The sequence below is a fragment of the Rhea pennata genome, chromosome 1, assembly GCF_028389875.1.
Source record: "Rhea pennata isolate bPtePen1 chromosome 1, bPtePen1.pri, whole genome shotgun sequence".
Lineage (NCBI taxonomy): Eukaryota > Metazoa > Chordata > Aves > Rheiformes > Rheidae > Rhea > Rhea pennata.
The window spans coordinates 208,477,678-208,501,757 of record NC_084663.1 but is presented as its reverse complement, the minus strand read 5'-3'; the positions used below and the strand labels follow the sequence as shown (position 1 = coordinate 208,501,757).

Sequence of the window (24,080 nt, the reverse complement as noted above, 5' to 3'; positions counted from 1 at the left end):
ACCTGGATTTCCATAGGAGAAATGTATTGAGCAATGGGTTGAGAAGCAGGAATGTTTCCAAATAAAATTATTGGGCAGGGCTGAACTTTTTCCCAAAATGATATTTTTCCAGCTGGAAAGTCTGGGTGCAATTTGCAGATTTTTTTAAAAAAGATTTGTCTAGACTTTTGGAAAATGGACACCTGTGAACCAGTCCCAACTGGTGTCTGCATGTAGGGAGATCCTACATGTCCCTGTGCTGCTTGCCTGGTAGCCTCACGCTTCTTGGAAGGGTCAGATGGATTTGCTGTGCCTGCGTTTGTCAACTGTTGAGCTATAAACCTGCTGCATCCTGGAGTTGCTAGGTTTGCTGTGTATGTGCAAATAGTCTGCAGGTAGTGCATGAACATAAAAAAAATGCATAATGCATTAATACATATGGATTTCTACCTAGGGAAATTCCACTTAGAGTTACAGCATTTCTGTACTTGAGATCCATTTCTGTCCTGTCTCCTCTAGATAAACGAGAGTCCTTGAGGAAGAGGAGTGGTTAATGCTGGCCGGCGTGACTCCCAGTGTGCTGGTAACTGGGAAAATGCTCTCCTGCCCATTTGAGATGGGAAGGAGATGGGAAAGACTAGATTCTGCAAGCAGCTTGTTCACAGAGGGAGTATGAGCTGGGAACTTGTTTGCCAAGTGCAAGGAGTCTCTTTAGGTTAGCAGGTTTCTCAAAATGAAATATTTTAGCCTGTGTTATGTAATACAACAGCAGGTCCAAATCTGAGTTCCTGGCAACTTCCTGGCCTACAAGAAATATTTTTTCTAGTTGAAATATTAGCCTTAGCTTTGAATTTCCTGCTAATATCACAAACGTATTCAGAATTATACCTATATACGTAACTACTACTGTTTGAATTTCGGTAGTTTAGGTAAGTTGCCTTTTGTTTGTAGCTGTTGAATGATTGCCTGTCTTTATAGCTGTTGGATAATGAAGAACAGAATCTCTGTTCAATAAGGATTATGTAAATGCATCAAGTCCTGCTCTGACCAACTAAAGATATAGCAGATAGAAGAGGTCGCAGACAGTGCGTATAAGTACCTAAAGGGAGGGTTTCAAGAGGCCGAGGCCGAGCTCTTTTCAGTTGTCCCGTGTGACAGGACAAGAGGCAGTGGGCAGAAATTGAAGCACAGGCAGTTCCGCCTGACCGTGAGGGGCAATTTCTTCCCTGTGAGAGTGATGGAGCCCTGGACCGGGTTGCCCAGAGAGGCTGTGGAGTCTCCTTCTCTGGAGATATTCAAAACCTGTCTGGATGCAACCCTGTTTAATGTGCTCTAGGTGACCCTGCTTGAGCAAGGAGGTTGGACTTGGTGATCTCCAGAGGTCCCTTCCAACCTTTCTGATTCTATGGTTCTTTTTCTGTGTTGAATTGAAGCAATAGGTCTCCAAAATACCATAAGGGTGTGAGTTGGGATAGAACTCTGGACTGGAATTCAAATTATCTGTATTCCTGGCTTTGTCTGTGGTATGTTGTAGTCCAAAGAAATAAATGGCATATTTTAGTGCCTCATTTTCACCTCTTACCACCTCATGTGGTACTGCCTTTGTAATGTAGATTGAACTGTAGGCTGTGGATAGCCACCTAAGATTGTGCATGGATCTGCATCACTTGTCTAAATTAAACGTGTTCTGGTAATGCAAAAATTTGACAGCAGCGGTCCCCAAACTATGGGTTGTAAGCAGGACATGCCTGTGAAATCTTCTGAAACTTCTCAAAGCTACAGGAAATGAAAGCCTCTAGGTGAGACTGATGTGGAGAGAAGATTATGTCCCTACCTGTCATCTATACTGTCGCCTGGACCAGCAGAGGTAGGAACTGCTGCTCCATAGACTCACAGACCTCTATAATTTAGAGAGGGACTGAGATACCAAGGAGGTGTAGCTGTAACAGATTGCACCTGTTTTGCTAGTCTAAAACAAATGTGCTCTCTCAGACAAAAAAGCTTTTGACTTCAGACTGAGGTCTCTGTTCATCTTGTTTCCTGAACACAAGTTATTTTGTGATCATTGAGGAGAGCAAAAGACAGAGATTGGCACACCTTGTGGTTGACCTGAGAAAGCCTGCTCCTTTGAAGCCTCCAACTTTTACTTTTGGCTTCATAAGCCAAAATGACTGGAGTGAGTTCATTATCACAGAGCCTGCTCACCAGGCCTAGAGGGGAACAGTCTTCCTGAAGCAATGGAGTCCAGAGAGAAGTGCCAGAGATTTCTTGACATCAACCTTGCTCATAAGTGATGTGTATTTTGTGCAGTTTGAGCTGAGGTTCTGCGAAGAGTGATGCTGACATAGAAGTTGAAGAAGGGCAAAGGAGAGCTTCACCACTCCAAAGTGATTACTGTTTCCCAGATAACCTTTGAATCTTTGCCCTGTATTTCTACCACTTCTTTGTTACCCAAAAGACACTAAGGAGGGCATGGGCAGAGTCCATCTTATGTCATGCAATCAGAGATCAGGAGGAACCCTCTGTACCCACCCAAATCCGTGGGTGAGAAAACACTGCAGAAATAAGGTTAAACTAGTTCAGATGGCAGAAACTGCAATGAAAAACCCTAGGAAATAAACTGAGTTGGATCTGGGAGAACTGGTAGAGCAAAGAATGGAGCAAATGCAAGGAGAAGAAATCACATTGGGGAGTAAACTAAAACGTATTTGTAATTTCTATTCCCTGGAGTGTGTATTTATTGCAGATTACGATTTCTTGCCTTGTGGCACATGGTGAACAGGAGAAGCAGGTGAGAGAGTACCTTGTTCTTCCATCAGCTGTACTGTTCTCCCATTTATAGGCACTGAAGACCCCATGGCCAGTTAAAACAAAAGGCCATGTCCTGCTGACCATGCTCACATGAGAGTTTCTAGTAATTGAGATGCTGGGTGAAGTGGGAAGGTCTGGCAAGTTTCTGCCATTGTGTTAGCAACGAGGGAGAAGGCAGCCCATGGCTTTTGTGCCTCCTTTTGTAGATGTTTCTTTAGGAGATGACACTAGCTTGTGTCATCTTGCACAGACACAGCGGGGAAGAAAAGGTGAATGCACCTGCTACTTGGGTGAATATTAATTGCAGGTGAGTCTGACCAGTCTTTTGGTCAAATTAGAATGACTAACTGTAGAAAAATACTGATGGGCTGTGGTGAAATGGAGCAGAGCTGGGCCCCAAGGGTATGAAAAACCTGACCTCTGAATTGTGTTAAAAACATAGTGTGATGTATTTCTGCGAGATCTGCACTCCCTGATTGCAGAGGGCAAGGACCGAGGCTGAGACGTGCGTTCTCTGTTGAGAGAGGGAATTGCTTGGATTTGTGACCGAGCCTGGAGGAAAGGTCACTTGGCCAAAAGGCTCAAAGTGCAGAAGCAAGAGGGTTTCATAGCAGTAACTGATGCAATGTTTGTGCCTGTTCATTGTTGGCTGTGCAATAGGTTAGTGTGTGTGTGTATGCAAGAGAGGAGAAATACCAATTTTCTTACACATTTAAAGCAAGGAAATTGTAACTAGGGCTCTGGCTCTGCATGGACCTCTCCCCGCAACCCAGCAGGAATGTTGTGAGCGGCCAAAGATGACAGCTCGCTGTCCGTCCGTCCCTGAAGGGCAGTCAGCGTCTGTCTCTGTGGGCTGGAGAGTTGGTGGGAGCATTCTCGGCGGGAAGGGCCCACGTGCACCGCGGTGGGAGGCAGGTTCCCACGGCCCACGCAGCAGGAGCTGGGTTTCCACAGCCCATCTGTGGCCAGGAGGTGACTGCAGGTGCTCCGTGCGAATGGGAGTGATGCTGCTGGAGATGGTGCCTATAGGAGTGGGATAATGTTCTCCCTTCCACCTATATAACTGGGGTGGGAGTGATGAGAGAGAGAAAAGGACAAGTGGGGGCAATGGTGTTCAGCCCCATCTGTCCCCTCCACTTCCCAAATTGCTTTTCCCTTTCTTCTTTGCTCTCTTTCTCCTCTTCTCTGCCTCCCCTTCCACCGCACCCTCTTTGCATCGCTTTAGTTCTGGTGTTTAAGCTCATTGTATTGCTTGTTTTACGGCCTTGGCTCCTCTTCCAGTTCTAGGTTAGTAACATGTATGATTAGTCTTGGAGCCTAATGAAGGGGATCAGACATGACTCTAGGGTATGTCTGAGCTGTTTAACGTTTGTGAATGTAGAGCTTAAAGATCTGCCACGGAAGTTTATTTTTAAGCTTCCTGAGAAGATAAATTTGAATGTTGGCTTGTTTAGGGTATAAATAATATAACTGAAATTGCTCCAGGGAGCAATGCCCTTGAGGCTTTGAAGAATCCCAGAGACAATTATGCAGTGCTTGTAAATAACTTTTGATGGATGATTGCATTTTTTCTCATGTTGGCTAGTCTGAAAGCTTGAAACTGTATATTAATATAAAAACTTAATTTGATTTTAAGAGTAATGTTGACATTTTTGTAATGTGATTATTATCCAGTGCCAGGAAATAAAAAATAGAATTATTGTGCAAAATAACAACCCTCAAAAATGAGAACAAGTTTTTAGAACTTGCACTTCTAAGGTCCTGCTTTCGCCATGTTGAGAGAGAGGGGAACTGCTTAGTTCTTGCCTGCTAGAGCAAGGCCTGGTTAAATCCTCATCTGTGCTGCTCTGACACGCATCGCTTTGTGAGATTTTGCCAGGGACCATAGCTGCAGCTCAGTAAACTAGGAGCAGAGCTGTGTCACTAGCAGTGCAGTTTGGCCCTGGTAAGGTGAGGTGTCTGTGTGGTGTAGTGACTTATGTCCCTGTTCACCATCAGCTGATGTGATGTAGATCATTAGTCACTGACTGGTAGCGGTTACCCTTTTGTAGGCTCCTGGAAGGACCAAGGGTCATGCAAGCAAAGCAGCTGAATCAGTCCTCCACCTCTTCTGCCTTTTGGTGTGTAAAGTACTTGGTGGTGCTTGGACCCTTGGGTGATGCTTTGGTGTGCCCCTCGTCAGACCGACTCAGGCAGTGTCATTTTGTTGTGACTTCTTTGACTGCTCTTACTGTTTGGTTACGAGCCCTATTACAGCTGTGCAGTGAGACTGGACCTGTAGCTGGGAGTGTCTGGTGTGCTGCCACGTGGTGGTAGCTCCCTCTTCAGCAGCTCCATAGAAGCAATCTAAACCATCTAGGGTTTTACTGAGGAACTGAAATTCTTCACTCTGTTCTTTTTTTTCTTTTCTTCTTATTCCTCTCATCTCTTAAGCTTCCTGGTTTTGGCTCTACTTCCTCATCCAGTGCCTGTCCTGTAAGTACTAATACCCCGTCAGCCTATTCTCCGGTATCTCCAGTGATGGTTTGTAAATCTTTCTCTTGACTAAGTCCCTCGTGCTGTCTGATCTCAAGTGCTACCTGGTTCTTTGACACGAGTACCTGGCCACAGCTAGGCAAGGACACTGCCGATCTGCTTCCATGTCTGTGGATTTTCAGCCTGGCATCTCTGATTTAATCTTTTCTGCCTGTTGCAAATTGTCTTGACCATCACAACCCTCTCCTCTCGCTTTGGTGCCAACTGCACACTCAGGTGCAAGATGTTGGATTGGGCTCTGTGTGCGATTTTTTTTTTTTTGTCCTTATACCAAACACTGCTGATCTTATTTTTAATTTTCCTGTCTCTCCTGTCCTCCTGCTGCTGTGGCCCAACATGTGGGTGCTGCTGTTTGGCCATCTCATCAACTGGTGTCCTGCTAACTGCAGGCTGGAGGTCCCTCAAGAGACCCCTACTGTCACCTTTTCCGGTGCTGTCGAGAGGTTCACTGCAGGTTTCTGGGTATTGCCATAGCAGAAATAAATTCCGTGGTCTTCTCAGACAATGTGGCATGGTCTAGACTGTCCTTTGGAGTGGGCGCAATCATCAGTGAAACAAGCGTTAGAAGGAATCTAGGAAACGTCATGCTCAGGCTTATGTAGCAATGCCCATAAGGCTGAACCATCGGTGTAAGGCGTTTGTGGGGAGCTAGCAGGATGGCATGAGAGCTGCAACGCGGTCAAGGTTTCACACCAGCTGCGACTTGACTAGGTGGACTGGACTCTGCCTGCTTGGAGGCAGGTCCGTGAGGAGTGTCTCTGTGTTGGAGTGCAAGGAGCCTTTCTCTGTTATCTTGGAAGCCGTGTGAGTGCTGGCGTGACCTTTGGTCTGAGGATTTGGAGGAATAAAGTTCAGCAGGGATGAAAGGGTATTTCTCCAGGTGGGAGGGAGCCAGAACTTGCCACACTCCTCTCCGCTAGTGCCTGGCAAGAGCGTTGGGTGTCAAGTTGGACCACGGAGCAACTGGCGCTTTGGCTCATCTTGTGTTGCGCTCTCTCTTGCAGCTGCGTAAATGAGTATGGAAGATTATGATTTCCTCTTCAAAATTGTTTTAATTGGCAACGCTGGTGTGGGGAAGACCTGCTTAGTCCGTCGCTTCACTCAGGTAAGATTGGGTGTCCATCGCGTGTGTGCCAAGGAGATGGGAATGCTACTGCGCCTGTTCGGACAAGGAATGGGCTCTAAAGTAACTCGGACCCCGTGACTGCGAGCTAAGGTGTCTGCTGGCAGTGCAGCAGTGAGGTATTTTCTTGGCTGCGTTTCTGAGGGCACGTGTCACTAATAGCAACCTCACCAGCACAAACGATACCTCACTAATGCCGTAGGCAAGCTTATTGGGGTCCTGGTGCTTAGAAAAACACATCCCCCTCCTACAATGGAAAGTCTTCTCTAAAACTACTGTAAAAACTCCTCCTGGTTTTGACCAGAACACTTTCTGGTGCACTTTCCAGTATGCCTTTTCTATCTGATCCCTTCAAGGCTGAAGAGGTAAGTCAGTCTGCTTGTGCAAAAAGATGTCTTTTTTTCTTAATTATTAGACAATTAGATAATTTCAGGGTCCAGGGCTGCCAGGCCAGTGTATTTTGTTAAACATCAGACTCTAAAGAGTTTATACTTCTAGAGTTTTACTGAGAGCATGACTTGAAGTCTGTTGTGGTGGGCTGCCGGCAATAAAATGAGACCTGGTGTTGCCTAGGGAAAACCTGAGCTCCCTGCTTCTGTGGCTTTACATGCATAGGCTCCAGAAAACCTTGCCTGAGATTGGGCATTGGCAGACCTTATCTGTCACCCTAATTGCAGAAAATCAATTAAATGCAAAAATTTAAGAACTGTCTTCCCCTCGCCTTTCTTTTTTTTAAATGCTGGTGAGTAAAGGACCAGACTTCTGTGATCCTAGCTGAGAGAAGTTTGCATGATGCAATATATAATGTTAGTTCTGTTTTTGTTGCAGTGTTGGATTGTTTGTTTATTTTTAAGTTTTCACTGGGAGTTGTCAGCAACTTCCTCCAACTGTTAGTTTCATTTTTAAAACTGTAGTAATGTTTAACATGCTCTCCTATTGAGCGTAAATAGCTAATGGCAATAAAACTGGGCCCGAAGGGTTAATTGGGAAATCTGTAGCCAGCTCTGCTGCTGCTTGTGCTTTGGCAGCACTATTGCTGCTGCTGGTGTAAGAGATGGATACGCCCCCAAATCTACGTGACTTTGTAGGCTTGGACACCAGAAATCAAAAAGCTCTTTTCTGGGGTGTTTTTTTTTTTTTTTTTTTTTTTGGTTTGCTGTTATTCCTTTCAGATGGCATCGAGATTGAATGCTGCCAGAAACGTGACAGCTACAGACTCTTGGCATTGCTGCAGTGCTGATAACAGCTCTCGCCATTTTTCTTGAGCTGCTGTGCAGGCTCGTGAGCCTGTCGCACAGGACCTGGCCGAAAAGCGTTTTGACGCTCCTGCGGCACACTGGAGGGGAAGAGGCATGAGGTTGCAGGAGCAAAGTCATCTCATCTAATCCTGCCTCCTTACAGTTTTGTTCCCATCTCTTTAAAGGAGTTACAAAAATGGGTCAGAGAGGCTGCCAATATCAGCAGCTTATACAGAAGTAAAAGGGCTTTTCCTTCTATTTTTCCCTTTTTGTCCTCTTTCTCTTCTCCTGTTTATTCTCCTACCTCAAGTCAGTTGCTTTCTACAGGATTAGGGACCTGTAAGCAAGGAAAACATTGTGGGGTTGGATTATGGTAACCTTTGTACTATGTGAAATGTTCGTTTTATTCCCCACAAGATGCAGAAGCAGATTTTGCTCTCTCCTGCACTGGATTTTCAATGTAATTGAGGCCAGATCAGCATGCAGAGCTTTGCCAGACCCCATTCCTCCTGCCTGGGGCAACTCAACAACCAGTTGCACCTTTTAGTGCTGTTCATTTAGAGCTGTTTTCCTATCTAAATGTGATTGGAAAGAAGTGTCCGGGAAAGGAGACATGGGTGGAATAGTATTGGGGGTGGAAAAGGGTAAGAACTGGTATGCAGAGAAATTTTTGTCTTGCTATAGAACTTAATGAAACTCTTCTTTTCTTCCAGGGGCTTTTCCCACCAGGTCAAGGAGCCACGATTGGGGTTGACTTTATGATTAAAACTGTGGAGATCAATGGTGAAAAAGTAAAGGTAGGAACCTGATGATTCTCAGCTTAAAGTCAGATAGCAGTTCAGGTCTCTCTTTGAAAGCAGCCATCCTGCTGATAGGAGACCCATGGACAGGTACTGGTGTGTGAGGTTCTGCGTCTTGGCTCAGAAGATGCTGAGCATCACGCTTAATCTCTGTGCCCCTCTTCCCAACTACTGTAAGGATCATAATAGTGAACCTCTTCCAAGGAAGAAAATAAAAAGGGGAGGTTTTGCAAAACTCTGTTCTGGTTTATAAGGCACAGAGATCTTAGCTGGCAGGGGTTATGGAAGTGCAAAGAACCACTTCAATGCAATCTCCATTTTATTGCATTTCTGGTAAGCTGAAATCTGTTTCATCCCTCCTGGGATGTGCTCGATGAAGGTTTCCTCCCGCTGAGCTCCTGAGATTACTGGAGGAGGGCAGAGCAGATTTCTGGGCTTGCATGGGGGAGGGTTCTGCAAAGCGAAGGCTCATTGTCAACTTCTGCTGAGCTATGAGTGTGGGAGAAGTTGAGACTGTTGCAATACTGGCCCTTAAGTCAACAGGCCTAAGGATAAAGGCAACAATGACCTATGTCCACACTATTAACCATTTTCCCTCCAAAACAGGGTAGTCCTATCCAAACTGCCTGCCGGAAACTGTCCTTGTCCTGTGCTAGTTCCTGAACTGAAGCTGGATATCATTGGGCAGAGAACTAGTTGACCCAGGCCAAAACATGCCAGAGCCCAATCTAACAATTTAATGAGATACAGGATTAGGGGGCAGTGCCCAGAGATGTTGGCTGGCACTGTTTAATTCATTAGTAGAGGTTTAGTCACAGCTAGTGTGGTGTTCAGGAGGTGGGAGAAGAATATGATTATATGAGCTTCTGGTGTCAAGAAGATGTCCAGGGTCCCTAAACTACTCTGAGAATTACTGTGCCTGTATTAACTGCAAGGATATGGAAGTGAGTAACAGCTGTTTTCTCTTTGCTACCTACACAGAGTCTGATGGTGAGCAAGTAGAAGAACCTGCAGCAGTGTGGCAGTGACTAGATTTAAGATCTGGACCCATTTTTAAGCTCATACAAGTGGTGGGATGGAGACAGTGGGCTTGCGCAGATTTTCAGTCCTGGGTGTTTTTTTTTAATCCTCCACCCATTTTTTCAGTGCAGAGTTTTTGAGGAAAAAAATGGGTATCGTGTTCATAAGTTCAGGACAGATTGGAAAACCTATGATAATGCCTGCAGGCTCTCACTCTGCTGCGTGAGGAGCTGTAGAAGCCTGTGGCAAGAGATAGTCCTTGACCAAAAGACTGTACAGTTTAACCAAGTAAAGGATAGGAGATATCAATATCTACATAAGGATATGGACCGACTTAATGTGCTGCCCATTGCTTTGCAAGTGGGATAGAGCAGCAGGCAGGCAAGCAACACTACCTTGACAAGCAAAGATGGAGCCCCGGTAACTCAGCTTGTATTTGAGATCCAGTTTCTTAGCCGGTTGAAATTAAGTGGAGTTACCTTCAGCAAGGACTTGTCTGTGTTTTATTTGTACCTGTGACATAATCTGCTTGGCCTGAGGGTGCAAACTCTTTAATGGAGAGAAGGTTGTGAACATAGTTATGCCAACGTGGGTAACTCAGAGACAGGGACTGTGCAAGGAGGCTGTACAAGCTGAGTGTGGACTTGTTTGCATTATAAATCCCTGTTGCCTTCAAAACATCTAACAAATACACAGGTAACCATCAGATCAACAGAGCAGTTGGTAAGTGCTAGCTGTTGAATCTTCATATAAGAGTTGATAAGTCAAATAAGAGTTGTTGTTAAGTTAAAGGACTCCCTCTTCCATCAGTGGAGAAAGCAGAAGTCACCAGTGTATGAAGAAATACTATAAATTCACCCCTTTGAACAATCTTTCCAAAGTCTGAAAGACAAAATGGTTCCTTTCCACCTCTCACATGAGTGCAAACAGGCAGTGATCTAAAACTTCTTGAATAAACAATGCTGGTAGGAATAAACGCTGAATGAGCTAGTGGGAAAAGCAGTATGACTCAGAGCACAGAGCAATAAAACCAACATACTCCTCAATCTGAGCGCTTTGTGGCCGTTAGTGCATTTAACAGCGCTCGAGTTGTGACTCCGCTTCCGTTCCGGGCAGTGTCTCCTGCACGTCTGTCAGAATCCAGGATCAGAGCGCAGCACTATTTACTGAAAAGGTTTTAAATTTTAAAAAGAAAAGATAGATTTCTGGGAAGATCACTTCCTAGCTTTCAGAATTGCATTCTAAAGTCGGTGGAGAAGGATTTGCTAGCACGAGGGCTGTGCAAGCCGCTTCGGATGTCAGAAGAGCTGCTAATGCTGAATGACGGACCAACTGTAAGACGAAAGAGAGCGCCTGCTTCCCTTCGTGTTCTTTACATACAGTGTCGTGAAGTGTGTGAGACAGCACTGTGCAGTTTAGAAGGGTTTTTGGTCTGTGTGAGCTTTTCTAACAGGCCCCAAAATATGCTTAGCATATGCACTTTGTAAGAGGCTGCACAAATTCGAGCCAAGTAGATGGCAATTGTAATGCGGGTCAGAGATGAACGTCTCCAGTGCTGCAAACACAGCGCTGTGCTGTGTGCATCTGTGATCGTACTGTGCATGCAGAAGTGTTCATGTGCATAAATCTAAACATGTATGCAAGTGCTGGGAGATGGGGAAGCATGAGCTTCCCAAAATTCCCAAAATTAACATCCAAATAACTTGGATTTTTGCAGGCTGAGTCATCCACCAGCCTTTGGTAGCTCTGACAAAATGAGACGAGTGAAATGGCTGCTGTCAAGTCTTTCACTTGGCAGAAATAAATTCAGTGGGGTAAAGTGCGAGACACTCATTTTGTCTCAAAGCCAATTTTATCTGTGGTTGTAAGTTCTAGGGCTTTTCTTCTAATGTCTGTACCTGCCTAGCAGGTAGATTCACAGCAAAAGTCAGGACCTTCTCCCCCAAAGCAGCCCAGTACAGTCCATTTTGATTTCAAAAGCTGTTGTATTAAAGCAGTGGCAGAACACAGCCACATAAAAAGTCCCTATTGTCTCAGAGATCTTCTGAATAAATGCAAAGAATTTATAAACTCGTTAACAAGTAGACTAATCAATAAGCTTTTTTTCTGAGAAACTGATGAACAACACAGAATTATTTGTGTTTTTTTCCCCCCAATTTGTCAGAGTTTGAAGGCTGATCTGTTTTAAAGAGGGCTTGGTTGCTGTCTGTATTTTACATGCAAGTAGTTTCACTTATGGCTTTGCATACCTTAAATGCAGGTGCCATGTCAGCCATCTAAACGCAGGTTGCCAAAGGAATAGACTGCAAGTTGCCTAGGAGTCGTGAATGAGCCACAAATTATTTTTTTTGCAAAAATGTACTTTTTCAAAATGATACTCTATGTCTGAAAGCTTTTTATTGAGGGCTCTCAATTCAAAATAACGTATTTATGATGATTAACTGATGTGGTTCAGCTTTGGAACTCAGCGAGAATAACGTTTGCTCTGTTATGGGCTGCGCGACATATGGAAAAAATCCTAAATATTTTAACTTCTGCTGCCCAAAGTACAAAAAACTCTGTCTGGAAATCAACCTTTCATATACTTTGCTCCAGAGAGGGGCACTTTAAAAATAACAGATGAAGCAGAGAAATACTCTCTGAAGCTGGAATATTTTAATTTTGGGTATTTGCTTCTTTGCATTTTTGAAATACTGAAAAAATTGATCAGATGGTCAAATTATAAAAATCAGAAAAGTTTAATTCATACTGGGAAATGTCTTATATGTTGTATTCCTGGCCCTAGAGAGCTTTACAAGCATCAGTTAAGCCTCATGACCTCTTCTGTATAGAGAAGGTGTTGTTAACCACTTCTACATATTGGGAAGAAAGGTCGCAAACAACTGGGTGATATATCCCAAGTTACGTAGGGGAGATGTAGTAGAAACCTTGAATCGGCGTTCTGCTGCAAGTCTGAGCTCTCCGTTTGCTCCTACGGTTTCTACCCCTTTGATACATCATGTCGACAGAACTAAATAACTTTGTGAGCTAGAGGAGAGGCTTTCCTAACGCTTCTGCGATGGACGCTGTTGTTGGTGCAGGACGCCCGTTGGACATCGGGGGAAGGAGCCTGAGAAGTGATTTTCTCCCTCCAGTGCCTGCATTATAACTCCACGCTGGCAAAGCTGACTCCGTCCGCTGCTGAGCGAAATGCCAAAAGTTACATGAAAGCTTGCGGACCCTTGGCTTCCCAGGGATGCCGGCTGGATTACCATCCGAGCTTGTGCCTTGCATTTCAATCTGTAAATGCAGAAATGGAAACAAAAATTGTTGGGGGAAGGGGAGCCAAAGGGGAGAAGAGCTAAGTGCTTTCCCAGCATTGCTTTTACCCTGAAGGCATTTAGGTCAAAAGGGTGCGGCTATCGAATAAAGAATGTTAAATTTATTCTTTTTTTCTTTCCCTCCTTCCCCTTATTATGCTAAAAGCTGCAGATCTGGGACACGGCAGGACAAGAGCGATTCCGGTCCATAACGCAGAGTTACTATCGCAGCGCCAACGCGTTAATACTGACGTATGACATAACCTGTGAGGAGTCCTTCCGATGTCTTCCCGAGTGGCTGAGAGAAATAGAGCAATACGCCAGCAACAAGGTCATAACTGTGCTAGTCGGTAAGTGCCGGCCATCCTTCAAAGGGTGGGTCTGAGGAGAGGTCGTGAGCTGTGTGTGTTGGGACCCTGCTGAGAGCCAAAGGCGGACGGAGGTGTTAGCAGGGGGAAAATGCAACACCTGCATTAAGTGACAGTGCAAGAATCCCAAACAGATACAGCAGTGCAGCATTTCCAGGTGGATACAATAGTTCTTCTTGCCAGTTGGAGCTGTAACAGCCCATGGGTGTAAGGTGCAGCTGGTCCCTTTGAATGAGATGACCCACTGCTTGGATGCTGTGGATAACCCCAGTGCCCTGATGAGGATGTGCAGGACAGCAACAGCTACTTCTCAAAGGGTGGACTTCTCCCAGGCTTAAGGTTTCTGCCTGTAGAGGTGGATACTTCCTGCAGATTGAACTAAAATGGTGACTGTGCAGCTACCAATAAAGCTAACCACAGAGCCCTTTCCCTTGCAACTCCCAGCTGAGATCTCTGCAAAGGTACGGGGACCTGCTGAAGCTGGCAACGCCTGCAGGTTGTTATACCCTGCTAGCTGTGGGACAGCGGGTGTCTTGGCCAGAGTGGGTCAAGACCTGGGAGGCAGAACTCCAAGGGTGTGTGTATCCTAAAATTATAGGTGGGGCAGAGCTGGAAATCTACATTTTTCCCATGGATTTTAGTGAAACTAAAGATAATATAGCTTCCACCATCTATCTGTAGCAGCTTCAGTTCAAGCTAAAACAGACCTCATGCCATCTGTTTGCTACAAGCAAGGTGAAAGGTATTGTGCCTGCCTGTGCTTTGCTTGGCTCTCCTTTCAGAATCTGGCAGTCAGAACCTGACCTTTAAAGGCCCCAGAGTATGTGAAGAACAATAAAAAATTAACTTGGGAAAAGCCAAAAAATTGGAGTGGGGGGTATTTAATTTTTTTACTGCAGTGTCCTTTTCTCATTAATAGATTGCCATTAAAAATAATAAAGTTCTTCAGGATGATCTAGTATCTTTATTATCAATTTCATTTGAAAAATATGGTATTTTTAAAAATCCTTTGAGCTTTACATGCCCCAATGCTGTTGCACATAAATGTTAGGATTTAAGGCACTTCCATACCAGAAACTCATTACACTGCCTAAGAAGAATACGAGACTTGTACAAATAATGCAGAAATAATTAGTAAATGACTGACAGATGTATACATAGATTTTTGTGGAACATTAAGTTTCTTATCAACAGTTACGGCATAAAATATAAATGCTAGTAGCCTCTGTGCACACTTTTGCAGATGGCACCAGCAATAGCCCACTTACATTAACAAGTGATTGCTAGTGATTGACAAGTGATGACCTACCCAGCTTGTGATGATCTGTTTATAAATGTAACTTTGGTGTATATACTGTGTTCAAGTAGTTATCGTAAAAAAAGGACATCTCAGATGAATGGATGGCAGTGAGATGTGGCTCTCCAATGAAAGCATGAAAGAGCTTTTCCTCCTACTGATCCTCACAGTAGCCTTGGAGGAGGTAGACACTAGGTCGAGGAGGTTGCCTCTTGAACCTGCTGAATCCCTGGACACACAGTCCCCTGCAGTCACAGGTCTTGGTCTCTTTTTGTGAGATTAATTTATGGTAAAGACATAACGTTTAAAGTGAAGTGGCAGTATTAGGATATAATTGTAGCAGACATTTGCTTGGGACATTAATCAACTGTCTACTAAAGTGAGCTCCCAAAGGAAAGGGCTGATTTCTTTACCCACCTTGTTCTATGAGCACCCTTGAGCCCATCCATGTTCCAGGCTCCACAGCCATATCACTCACAGGAATATTTCATTAAAACAGGAAAGCAGCCTTCTGTGCTGGGCTTGTTCTGAAGCTTATAATTACATGAAAAATATCACATTTAGCATCCCATTACCTGATTTTACCTGACATTTTTATACCTGACATTTTAAGTGCTCCCTAGAGCAAGAACAGGAGAATTTTCAATAGTTATTAAAATGAAAATCCTTTAATGTCAGTTGATTAGCTTTAATTTAGCACTAATGCATCTGTTTGCTAACTGACTTGTATGTTCACAGGGCATATTCTGTTAAATGACCTGACATTAAATGAACTTGGTTGCACATATCAGGGAATCTGCTCTTTGGAGGGGAGGGCTGGCACTAAGAATTTCCCATCAAAAGCCCTATCTGTGCACCAAAAACTACTTCGTTGCTGATCCATTTCTGTTCCTTTTGTCTCGGAAGTCTAATTCCCTTTTTAAAATCTTTTATCAATGCAGGTAATAAGATTGATTTAGCTGATAAGAGGGAAGTGTCCCAACAAAGAGCTGCAGAATTTTCTGAAGCGCAAGACATGTACTATCTGGAAACCTCTGCAAAAGAATCAGATAATGTGGAAAAACTCTTCCTGGACTTAGCTTGTCGGTTGATCAGTGAGGCACGACAGAACACCCTTGTGAACAATGTGGCATCTCCGTTACCAGGAGAGGGGAAAAGCATCAGCTATTTGACTTGCTGTAATTTTAATTAAAGAGCAGGCACGTGATTCCCTGTCCTCCGTGGGCCAAGAGGATTGTTTTTCTGGGATTCATCTCCTTTAAAGGAATTCCTGCCAATCTGTGACCCATCTGACTTACCGTGAGTCGGGTTGCAGATCTAGAAGCACGGCAGGCTGACAGCTCCAGCTGCATGGCAACATAGCAGAATATAACATGGTTTAATTTTAATTTTTTTGCAGTCGCTGGAGTTGGATAGGAAAAGAAGAATTGTACAAGGTGCTTCATGAAATGGAGAACATGAGCTGCTGTATTTCCTTCTTTAGGAGACTAGAACAGCCTCACTTGAAGATACTGAAGGGTTCAAATGCTCTCTTACAGGACAATGTGTTTGGTCCTTTTTAAAAAAAGAAAGAGAGGAAATGAATGCTGACCCTGGACTGTACTGGCAATCTTGTGGGCTGCCAGCCAATGAGTTTTTAGGACATGTTTGTAGAGTCTGTCCACACATCTTCATGGAGGACTCTGGTGTTTGAAACAGTATTATCTCTCTTATCTACAGGCACTTTCATGAACATGAAATCTAAAAAGAAAAGAAAGAATAGTTATATATAGCAACACTTCCAAACAATGGTTTGAGAAGAGATATGGATACAACTCCCTTGCTCCCCTTGGTGCTACCAGTTCAGCAAGTATTCCATAGACCAAATGTAGTCTTACTACATTACTGTCCTCTGAATGTGTAAGTTAGAATAATTAGGAAAAAGAACACTAATAAGCACTGTTCATTTAAAAAAGAAAAAAAAAAACTCATTACCTCTTTTTCTAGCCTGAACATGGTGGGTAGGGACTGTGCTTTTTTGACATCCAACATAGGATGAAAAGACTTTCCAGAAATAATAATAAAAAAAATAACAAATTCTCCTCCTCCCTACTTAGTAATGTCCTTATGTGAAAAATTTGGGAAATTTTATTACTGGAGTTGGAAAAAATGCGCCAGACCTGACCAGAATATTGCGTGTGCATTGATTGTATATAAGGGTTCAAAGAGAGCACAGTTTTAAATGGCAGTCTGCAATATGTTTGAGTAAATATAAAGCTTGTAGATACCGTTCTTGTTGAGAAGCAGGCATACAGTTTTGTAGAATTTTTTTTTTTTACGCTAAGTGGAAATAGCAACAGGTTGCAAGTGGTATCATTCTGTGTCTAACTCATCCAGCAATCACCATGTGGAACTGTACTCTGAGAAGCTCTTAAAGGTATTTTCCTGGCATCTATTCTCTTTAGAGTAGCTTTCAGATTCAGGGTTGTAGAGTCACTTAATTTACTTGATGCTTTGTAGTCTTACATCTCAGACTCTGGTGTATGTATAACTGTTAAGGCAATTTCTTTCTACAAACCCCCTGGAGTGGAAGCATTATGGAATTTGTTATTACACCTCTAGTGCCATACTCTAATAATGCATTGCAAATTTACATGTTGACGTTAAAGCAAAATTAGAGGAGAGGTTAATACGCACAAGAACAATGTTTTTTAAAAAAAGTTTGACATCAGTTTAGCTAGTCTGGATGAAACTTTCCTGATAATAACATGGGTGTGATATGCTATAAGTTAGAACTAATCAGCTTAATATCATTTGGCACTTACTGGTGATTATAACTGAGCTTTTGTATTGACATAAAAAGCTGCCAACAAGTACTTCTTGAAGATTAAAAAAAAAAAAAAACACTACCATTTTTAAATGCTTTTTTTTCATTTTCCTAAAAAAGAAAAAAAAAACACACAACCAACCTTCTTTGGGCTATATCATATTGTGCCTTTGATCTCCAATGGAAACTAACTGTATGTTTGTGTGTTTGAGAGAGAGAGGAGAGTACTGTATAATGTAGCCATTTTAATGAATATTTTTCTTGCCACTGTTTAGGTCACTTCCTTCTTTCATAAGTTGTGGTCAAAATGCAATGTAGAAGTTGTGGTACAAAACTTGTTTGTCACTTAAGTAACATTTTATGAAGTGCTGCTCTAAGTGTTAAATGCTGGGGAAATGTCACACTGGCTTCTACTGGTTCTTTTTAGTCTCTGCTCATGCGGTAACCCAGAGGATTTAGAAATGCATGGGACTACCAACTCCGAAAGACCATTCAGCTCTGAAAGAGCTGATTCTCTATAGCTCTTAGTATTTGTTTAAAGCAAGACTCATGAGGTTATATGTAAGATAATACTGGAGTTAGAAATCAATATTACATACATTTAATCTGTAAAAGTTCTTACTCTGCAGATGGTGGACCTTGTCAGAAAGCATAAAACTTACTAACAAAGAAGGCAGGGCTATTTGATCAAGGTAATCAAGGGGGAAAGAGACTGCTCACTGCAGCACGTATGGGTGGCCTTATTTTCCAATAGCATCAAAGCTTCAGGTATAACTGTCCAACACCCTCTTCATCTACCCAATCTTCCAAAACATTCCTCTGCGAAATTTGGAAGCTATTGGCTGCTTTCAAACTGACTTGACAGAGAGGCCCATCACCTCAGCCTGCAGAAGTTTCAGAAGTTTCTGTGTGTTTTTGAAAGCTGTTAGTTAAGTATGAGAGAGCCGAATTTGTGCCCCACAGAAGGAAAGATAGAGACAACTCAGCCTTTAACTGTTTGTTTTTCTGGCCAGGCAACACATGCAGAAAAAGCTCTGTGAGATATATACACCTCTGTGATAGAGCTATCCTAACTGGATGACCTTCCTGCGGCTTAAGATCAATGCTAATAAACATAAATGTGTTGCTAGTGAAAATCAGAATATTAGAGAAATATTTTTGAGCATCACATCACTGAGGGAATGATGTTAAAACACCAGTGAGATGGGAATAAATGGAGAATGAATAATGATTGTAGGCATAAACCTGATTTTTGAGTTGGACAGGTACTGTTTATTCCTGCTGAGTACCATTACAAATGCATTTTAAAATGCTCCTTGCATCGTCTTTGGAGATTGAACACTAATGCATCATCATGACTGAACAAGCGGAATTGATCAAATAGCGAAAATTGCTCACTTTATTTACTTGAATATTCACTTGGAGGTTTCTAAAAGGCTAAGTCTCTTCTCAGTGCTCTCCTACCCCTTAGCTGATGATTTTGTATACTAGCTGCCTCCCAGTTGGCAAGTGTCTGTTCTGTTGCTAGCAAATCTTTCAAGAATTCAATCTCCGGACAGTGATGTGCTATTCCAGTGAAGTGCTGCAACTGAATTGACAGGGCAATAAGGTAAATTTCTTCTCCACGGACAAATCTGAAATCCTTCTTTTCAAAATTTATTCTGGGCCCGAGTGCTTTAAGTCTTTTAGGAGTGCAGATTATTACAGGGTTGAAAGGAAACTGGTTACATGGTCAGTGCTTTAAGGCTGTATGCCAAAGTTGTAGTTTGAAACTTGCCTCCCCCCCCAAGTTAACAAAAACTAGCTGTTTGGTAAGTGACATTTTGTCATGATAACTCCTTTGCAGGAGTTATTTTTATGCATTTTAATTTTTATCTTTAGTGCATAGAACCCACTTCTCCTTGTGGGTTTGAGGGCTAATCTCTTCTGCAATCTGGTCCTCTGCTGAAGGCTTTACAACTAGAAGAGGAGCTTTATCAACTACAAATGACAATTTAACATTGTGGCACGTTGGTCAAAGAGTTGAAAAATACCAGGAGATTAAAAAAAAAAAAAAAAAACTCTCAGTTTTATGGCAATCATCTCTCCATCTATGGCAAACACCTTCTAGCTAGATGAAGGGACTTTTGCAAGAGAAGAGTAAGGAAAAACTATGATGCTTGCTGGGGCAAGGGTCCAAAAACTGCACAAGAGATATGGTAGGGCCAAATATGACTGGAAATGTTCCCTACTGATGAGAGTATAAGATGCTGGCTTTAGTGCAGTTGCTAAATGCTGATGTGTTTTTCAAGACAATATAGCCACAGTCATGGAGTTATCTTATTTCTGAGTGAACATAAAATTTTATAGTAGTCTCATAATTACATTATTTGTTCTTTAAACCTCTTACTATGACTAGCTCCAAGGAGAAGCCAATACGTATGTTCAACACGTGTTTGCCTGCAGACAAAGCAGACCTGTTTGGAGAGATTAGTAAAGGCACCTTCTGAAAACTAGATGATCGAAACTCTTTTTTCAGATTAGCTGCTGATTTAGTCAAGCTGATCTTGGAAAAACCACTACATTTTCTGTGCTTCAGATCACTATCTGTAAAGTGTTCTCACTAATACTTTGCATTGGCTGTTTACACCACAAGTTTCCTGAAGCTGCAGCTGCCTTCTGTTCCTAGTTGTATTTCCCATAAGAAAGAAAGCGTTAAGGAAAAGCTTCTTAACTCCTCTTCAGGAGAAAGACAAGGTCAAGAGTTATGATGGAAATAGTGAAAGTTTGAGCTCTGAAAAGAACAGGGTGTTTTACGTCCCTTCCCACTTCTCACATTGAGATTCTGATTCGACTGCCAGGTAAGTCACTGGCGCATGCAGTCAGTTACCTGCCTGTGCTGAATGCTAAATGACTTTATGATTACTATTCAATAAAAACACATATAACATTATCAGAAAGGCTACTTGGGTTTTGCTGTAGAATGCATGAAACAGCTCTTAATCCATTAGCCTGTTAGTGCTGTTTGTCTCTGGAAACAGCTATAGCAGTTACAGTCTGCTCCTGCTAGTCTGGGTTGACTGGTTAATGGCTATTGAATTCCTTCAGCATCAGCAATAATAGCAGCAGACTGAGGTTCACACTGCAGACAGTGGTTTGAAAAGAGGGAAAGTGGAAATTAGTGATGCAGGAGGAGAGTGGGTGCACACATGTAGGACAACAGCCTTTCCTGAGTTTTTGCTGACAAGGGATGTGATTAGTTGTAGTCAATACTAGGTTTTGCCCTGTTCACTATCCCTAAGGACTGCTGTTTGTTCAGCTGCTTTTCCACTTGTCCTCTTTTCAGCATGAAGAGCTGTCCGTAAATCCTGCTAAGATATTGAGCTGGCAAAATTCTATGTTCAGAGACAGAATTCACTTAGAAAATGAGCAAAACTCTCAAGCTAGTGAAGTACCAGAGTGAGCATGCAAGATGCACTGCCCTGGGGAGGCTGTGGTGCCATCACAGATACGGCCATGAGCACAAACAGAGCCACCCTCTCGTGGCTAATAGCCAATACTGCATGATTTTGATTGCTCTGGATTTTAATAAGAGATGCTTTGAATTCGACTTTCATCTGAGTTCTTTAGGATTCTCTGCTTCCAATATCAGGGTATCCAGTAATCCTCATAGGTGCTGCTCCTATAAATATATAGAAGAATATATAGAAGAAGAATATATATACAGAAGACCTTTTTGAGTTTATTCAGTTAGAAAAGTTGTTCTTTGAGGAAACCTTGTGAATTCCTAGTGAGTAAGAAATTGTCTGAAATGTTGATGGTCATAATTTAGGATTTGTTTTGGCTAGGAAAATGGGCGACAAGGTCATCACACTGATGTGAATTCATGATGCAAGACTCCAAACGTAGCCTGCTGTGTTGATCTGACTTACCGTCTTAATCACCAAGCTGAACTGTCCCAAAGCCTCCTTTTGCTACGCTGCACTATGTCTAGCTGAGATAATTACCAGCTCTCATCACTCATGAATGCAACCACTCCACCATGTGCATGAGCTGCAACTAAAACTATACGTAAAAACTGTGTGCCATGTGAGTTAAGTTTGGTTAAAGCTAGGAGCTGCAGATCCAGAGAAAAGCTCGCCTCTGATGCATTTAGCTCCAAATACAGCAACTTGGGATAAAGTAGAAGCCAAGATGACAGCATGAGTATAACTAGGCTCTAAATGTTGTCAGTGAAAGCTTATTGTGGTTTTAAGAGTGTAGCCATGGTTAGCAGTTCAGCTCATCTGTCCATGGATAACAGGACTGGCTATGGTGTATACTCTTGAGTCTCTCTCTGTTTTAGCATTAATGGCTAGTTATTAATGTTTCCTGGATATGAACAGTTTCTTTGAAGTTCTTTTCCAGCAAGGTTTTATGGGACCAATGTGAGAGATTCGGATGTTAAGAGCCATTGGAGGTTTGGAGTAAGTAAGTAAATTACCAGTATGAAGGTGGACTCTGTTCTTAATCCAATGAGATGTGCCAACTGATGTGAAGAGTCTTTCTGAGCTGCCACTTTTGCCGTGAGGTGACTATCTCTGAGGGGCTGGGCTACATCATTGGCACCAGCTTTAGTAAATGTAATGGTCTTGATGTCCCCAGCAGCCAAGCTGTTACAGGGAAAGAGGAAGAGGGGAATATTGTTTTGGTATTTTAATGGAGTAAGAGCAAAACAACAAGGAAAGTAACAGTGAATTCAGGCACTGCTGTTGCCTCAACTCTTGCAGGCTCTTTGGAAAGAAAGCCTTACAGCTGGTCTTCTCAAACAGTCAGCACTGAAGGAAAAAAAAATGAAAGCTACTTAAGCCAACATTTTTGGGGAAAAAGGGGCAATCTAATGTGACAAGTGAGTAAGCCCTGAGCTTGCTTGTTAAATGATTTTGAGCTACAAGTCTATCTCTGAATATTAGAGAAAGAGTTTAAAATGTACTATGGGTTTTCAACATAACAAGATGCATTGCAGATATGTCACATTCACTTCATTCCCCACAGATGTTTACAAAAGAAAAAAAAATCTGAGACTGGAGCAGCTGCAGTCACTCAGCTGTCAATGTGGCACGAGGCTCTTTCTGCTCCTTTTCATTTCCACTTCACTCTGTTCTGTGGCACGTATTCGGCTGTTCTGTGAATTTGCAGATTATGAGATTTCTTTTCTGACTGCCTTTGATCTATGCAGGCTCACCCAGCTCTCCTTTGAATTCATTAATACTTTCGAGTAGGCATTTTAATTTTATGTTTAATGGCTTGTCCCCCTTTGTAATGTTACCTAACTGACAAGTTCTTCATATTCTGTGTTTTGTTTAGATTGAGTCTAAAATGTTTCCTCTTTCCCAAGAGCTACAATAAATTTTAGAGATTTATAAAGGGTTTTTTCTTCCACAGAAGAGAAAGCTGATCTATCTTCAGCTTTGATTACTAATAAATCAGTAATGAAGCATGTAATTGCTTTTACAGCATGAACTAAGTACATTTTATACCATCAGCTGTAGTTTGAATTGCAGATTAAAAGCTTGCTTACAGGCTAAACCCAGCATTCTGTTTGCAGCTTCCATGCCAGTGAAGCCACAGGATTAAAGGAATTTCCTGGATTGGAGATTTTCCCACACATTCAGCTGTTCTTTAAAGATCTGTTCTTTTTTTCCCAACAATAATGAGTTCTGCACAATGTATAGCATTTCAGTAAGAATCCTGATTTGTTTAAACGTTCTAAACACATAGCCAGAAGGATGAAGAGATGACACCTTTCTTGTTGATCAAGCACAACCATTTCAGTGGTGAAAATGCACTACATTCGGTCAGAGCACTTCTCTTCAGTTGCTGGAATATTGTCTTTGGAAAAAGTATAGGTGTTAGCAAATTGCCAAACTGTGAATCATTAAACTGTCAGAAGCATTTGACTTGTCTGTTTTTTAACTTCTTGTTGTCAAGTGTGGTACAGTGGGGTTGAGAAAGGAATGTATTTTGGATGACCAGGATGATGAATGTATGAAGCTTCATGTTTATTTGTAATGTCCTTTTTATACTTAGGAATTGCTTACATATGTATCTGTATGTAAATAAATGTTTAATCCTTTCCACCTGCTGTTTTAAATGTCTGATTTGTTTGATCAAAATCTGCAAAGCAATGTTACCTTTAAAATACATATGAGATAAATTGATTCACTTTAGAAGGACATGATTTAATATCGGATCAACAAATGAATGGCTGCTGAGGATTTTCTGCTTCGGTTCAGCATACCACGACTCTCCTAGCTTTGGGCTCTCTCAGCAAGAGCAAAGATAGAGCTGTTGTCCTTGGGGGCAATGTCCCTTCCCACTAGAGCAAAAGAAAAAGTTACGTTTAAACCCAGAGAGTTCACAGCTAAGTGTGAAATGCCAGTTGTGATCACTAGAGGGCAGTATTTGACCGAGGCCAGGTAGCATTTTCACTCACGGTCGTTATGAACCTGTAGTTGCTTAAGTGCCTCTGTTCTGTTCTAGTGCTTCTCTCCAGCCTTCAACATGCTTTTCTTTCATGCTTATAGAAGAAAAGAGTTGCCTTGTAGTGGAGCTTCCTAACGAACTGCCCTTTTGGATGACTTGAATCGTTTTGAAAAGACCTCTGTTAAAAAAAAAAAAAAGAAAAGTGGAGTCTCCTACCAGTCTGTAATCTTTCTGGTTGATATATAAGTCTGTGCTCTGACTCATTCTGGGGATAAGATTTCTTCCCTGTGCTCTACTCCACATCAAGGATGACTTCTGTTCACACTCATTTTGAGAAATGAGCTGTGAAGACTGAAGACC

At 42.4% G+C, this 24,080-nt stretch overlaps 1 protein-coding gene across 2 annotated transcripts in view; it reads left to right on the top strand.

Annotated features, from left to right (window-relative positions):
* The window catches only part of RAB30 (RAB30, member RAS oncogene family), a 49,385-nt gene extending 26,011 nt beyond the window's left edge, over nucleotides 1–23,374 (top strand). For both annotated transcript variants that reach the window (XM_062567359.1, XM_062567360.1), the window contains exons 2-5: nucleotides 6,330–6,430; nucleotides 8,400–8,483; nucleotides 12,972–13,155; nucleotides 15,412–23,374. In XM_062567359.1, coding sequence (XP_062423343.1) covers nucleotides 6,338–6,430; nucleotides 8,400–8,483; nucleotides 12,972–13,155; nucleotides 15,412–15,662 — 612 coding nt within the window. In that variant the 5' untranslated portion in view covers nucleotides 6,330–6,337 and the 3' untranslated portion in view covers nucleotides 15,663–23,374. The remainder of the gene's footprint in view (nucleotides 1–6,329; nucleotides 6,431–8,399; nucleotides 8,484–12,971; nucleotides 13,156–15,411) is intronic.
* The last annotated feature ends 706 nt before the right edge of the window (nucleotides 23,375–24,080 follow it).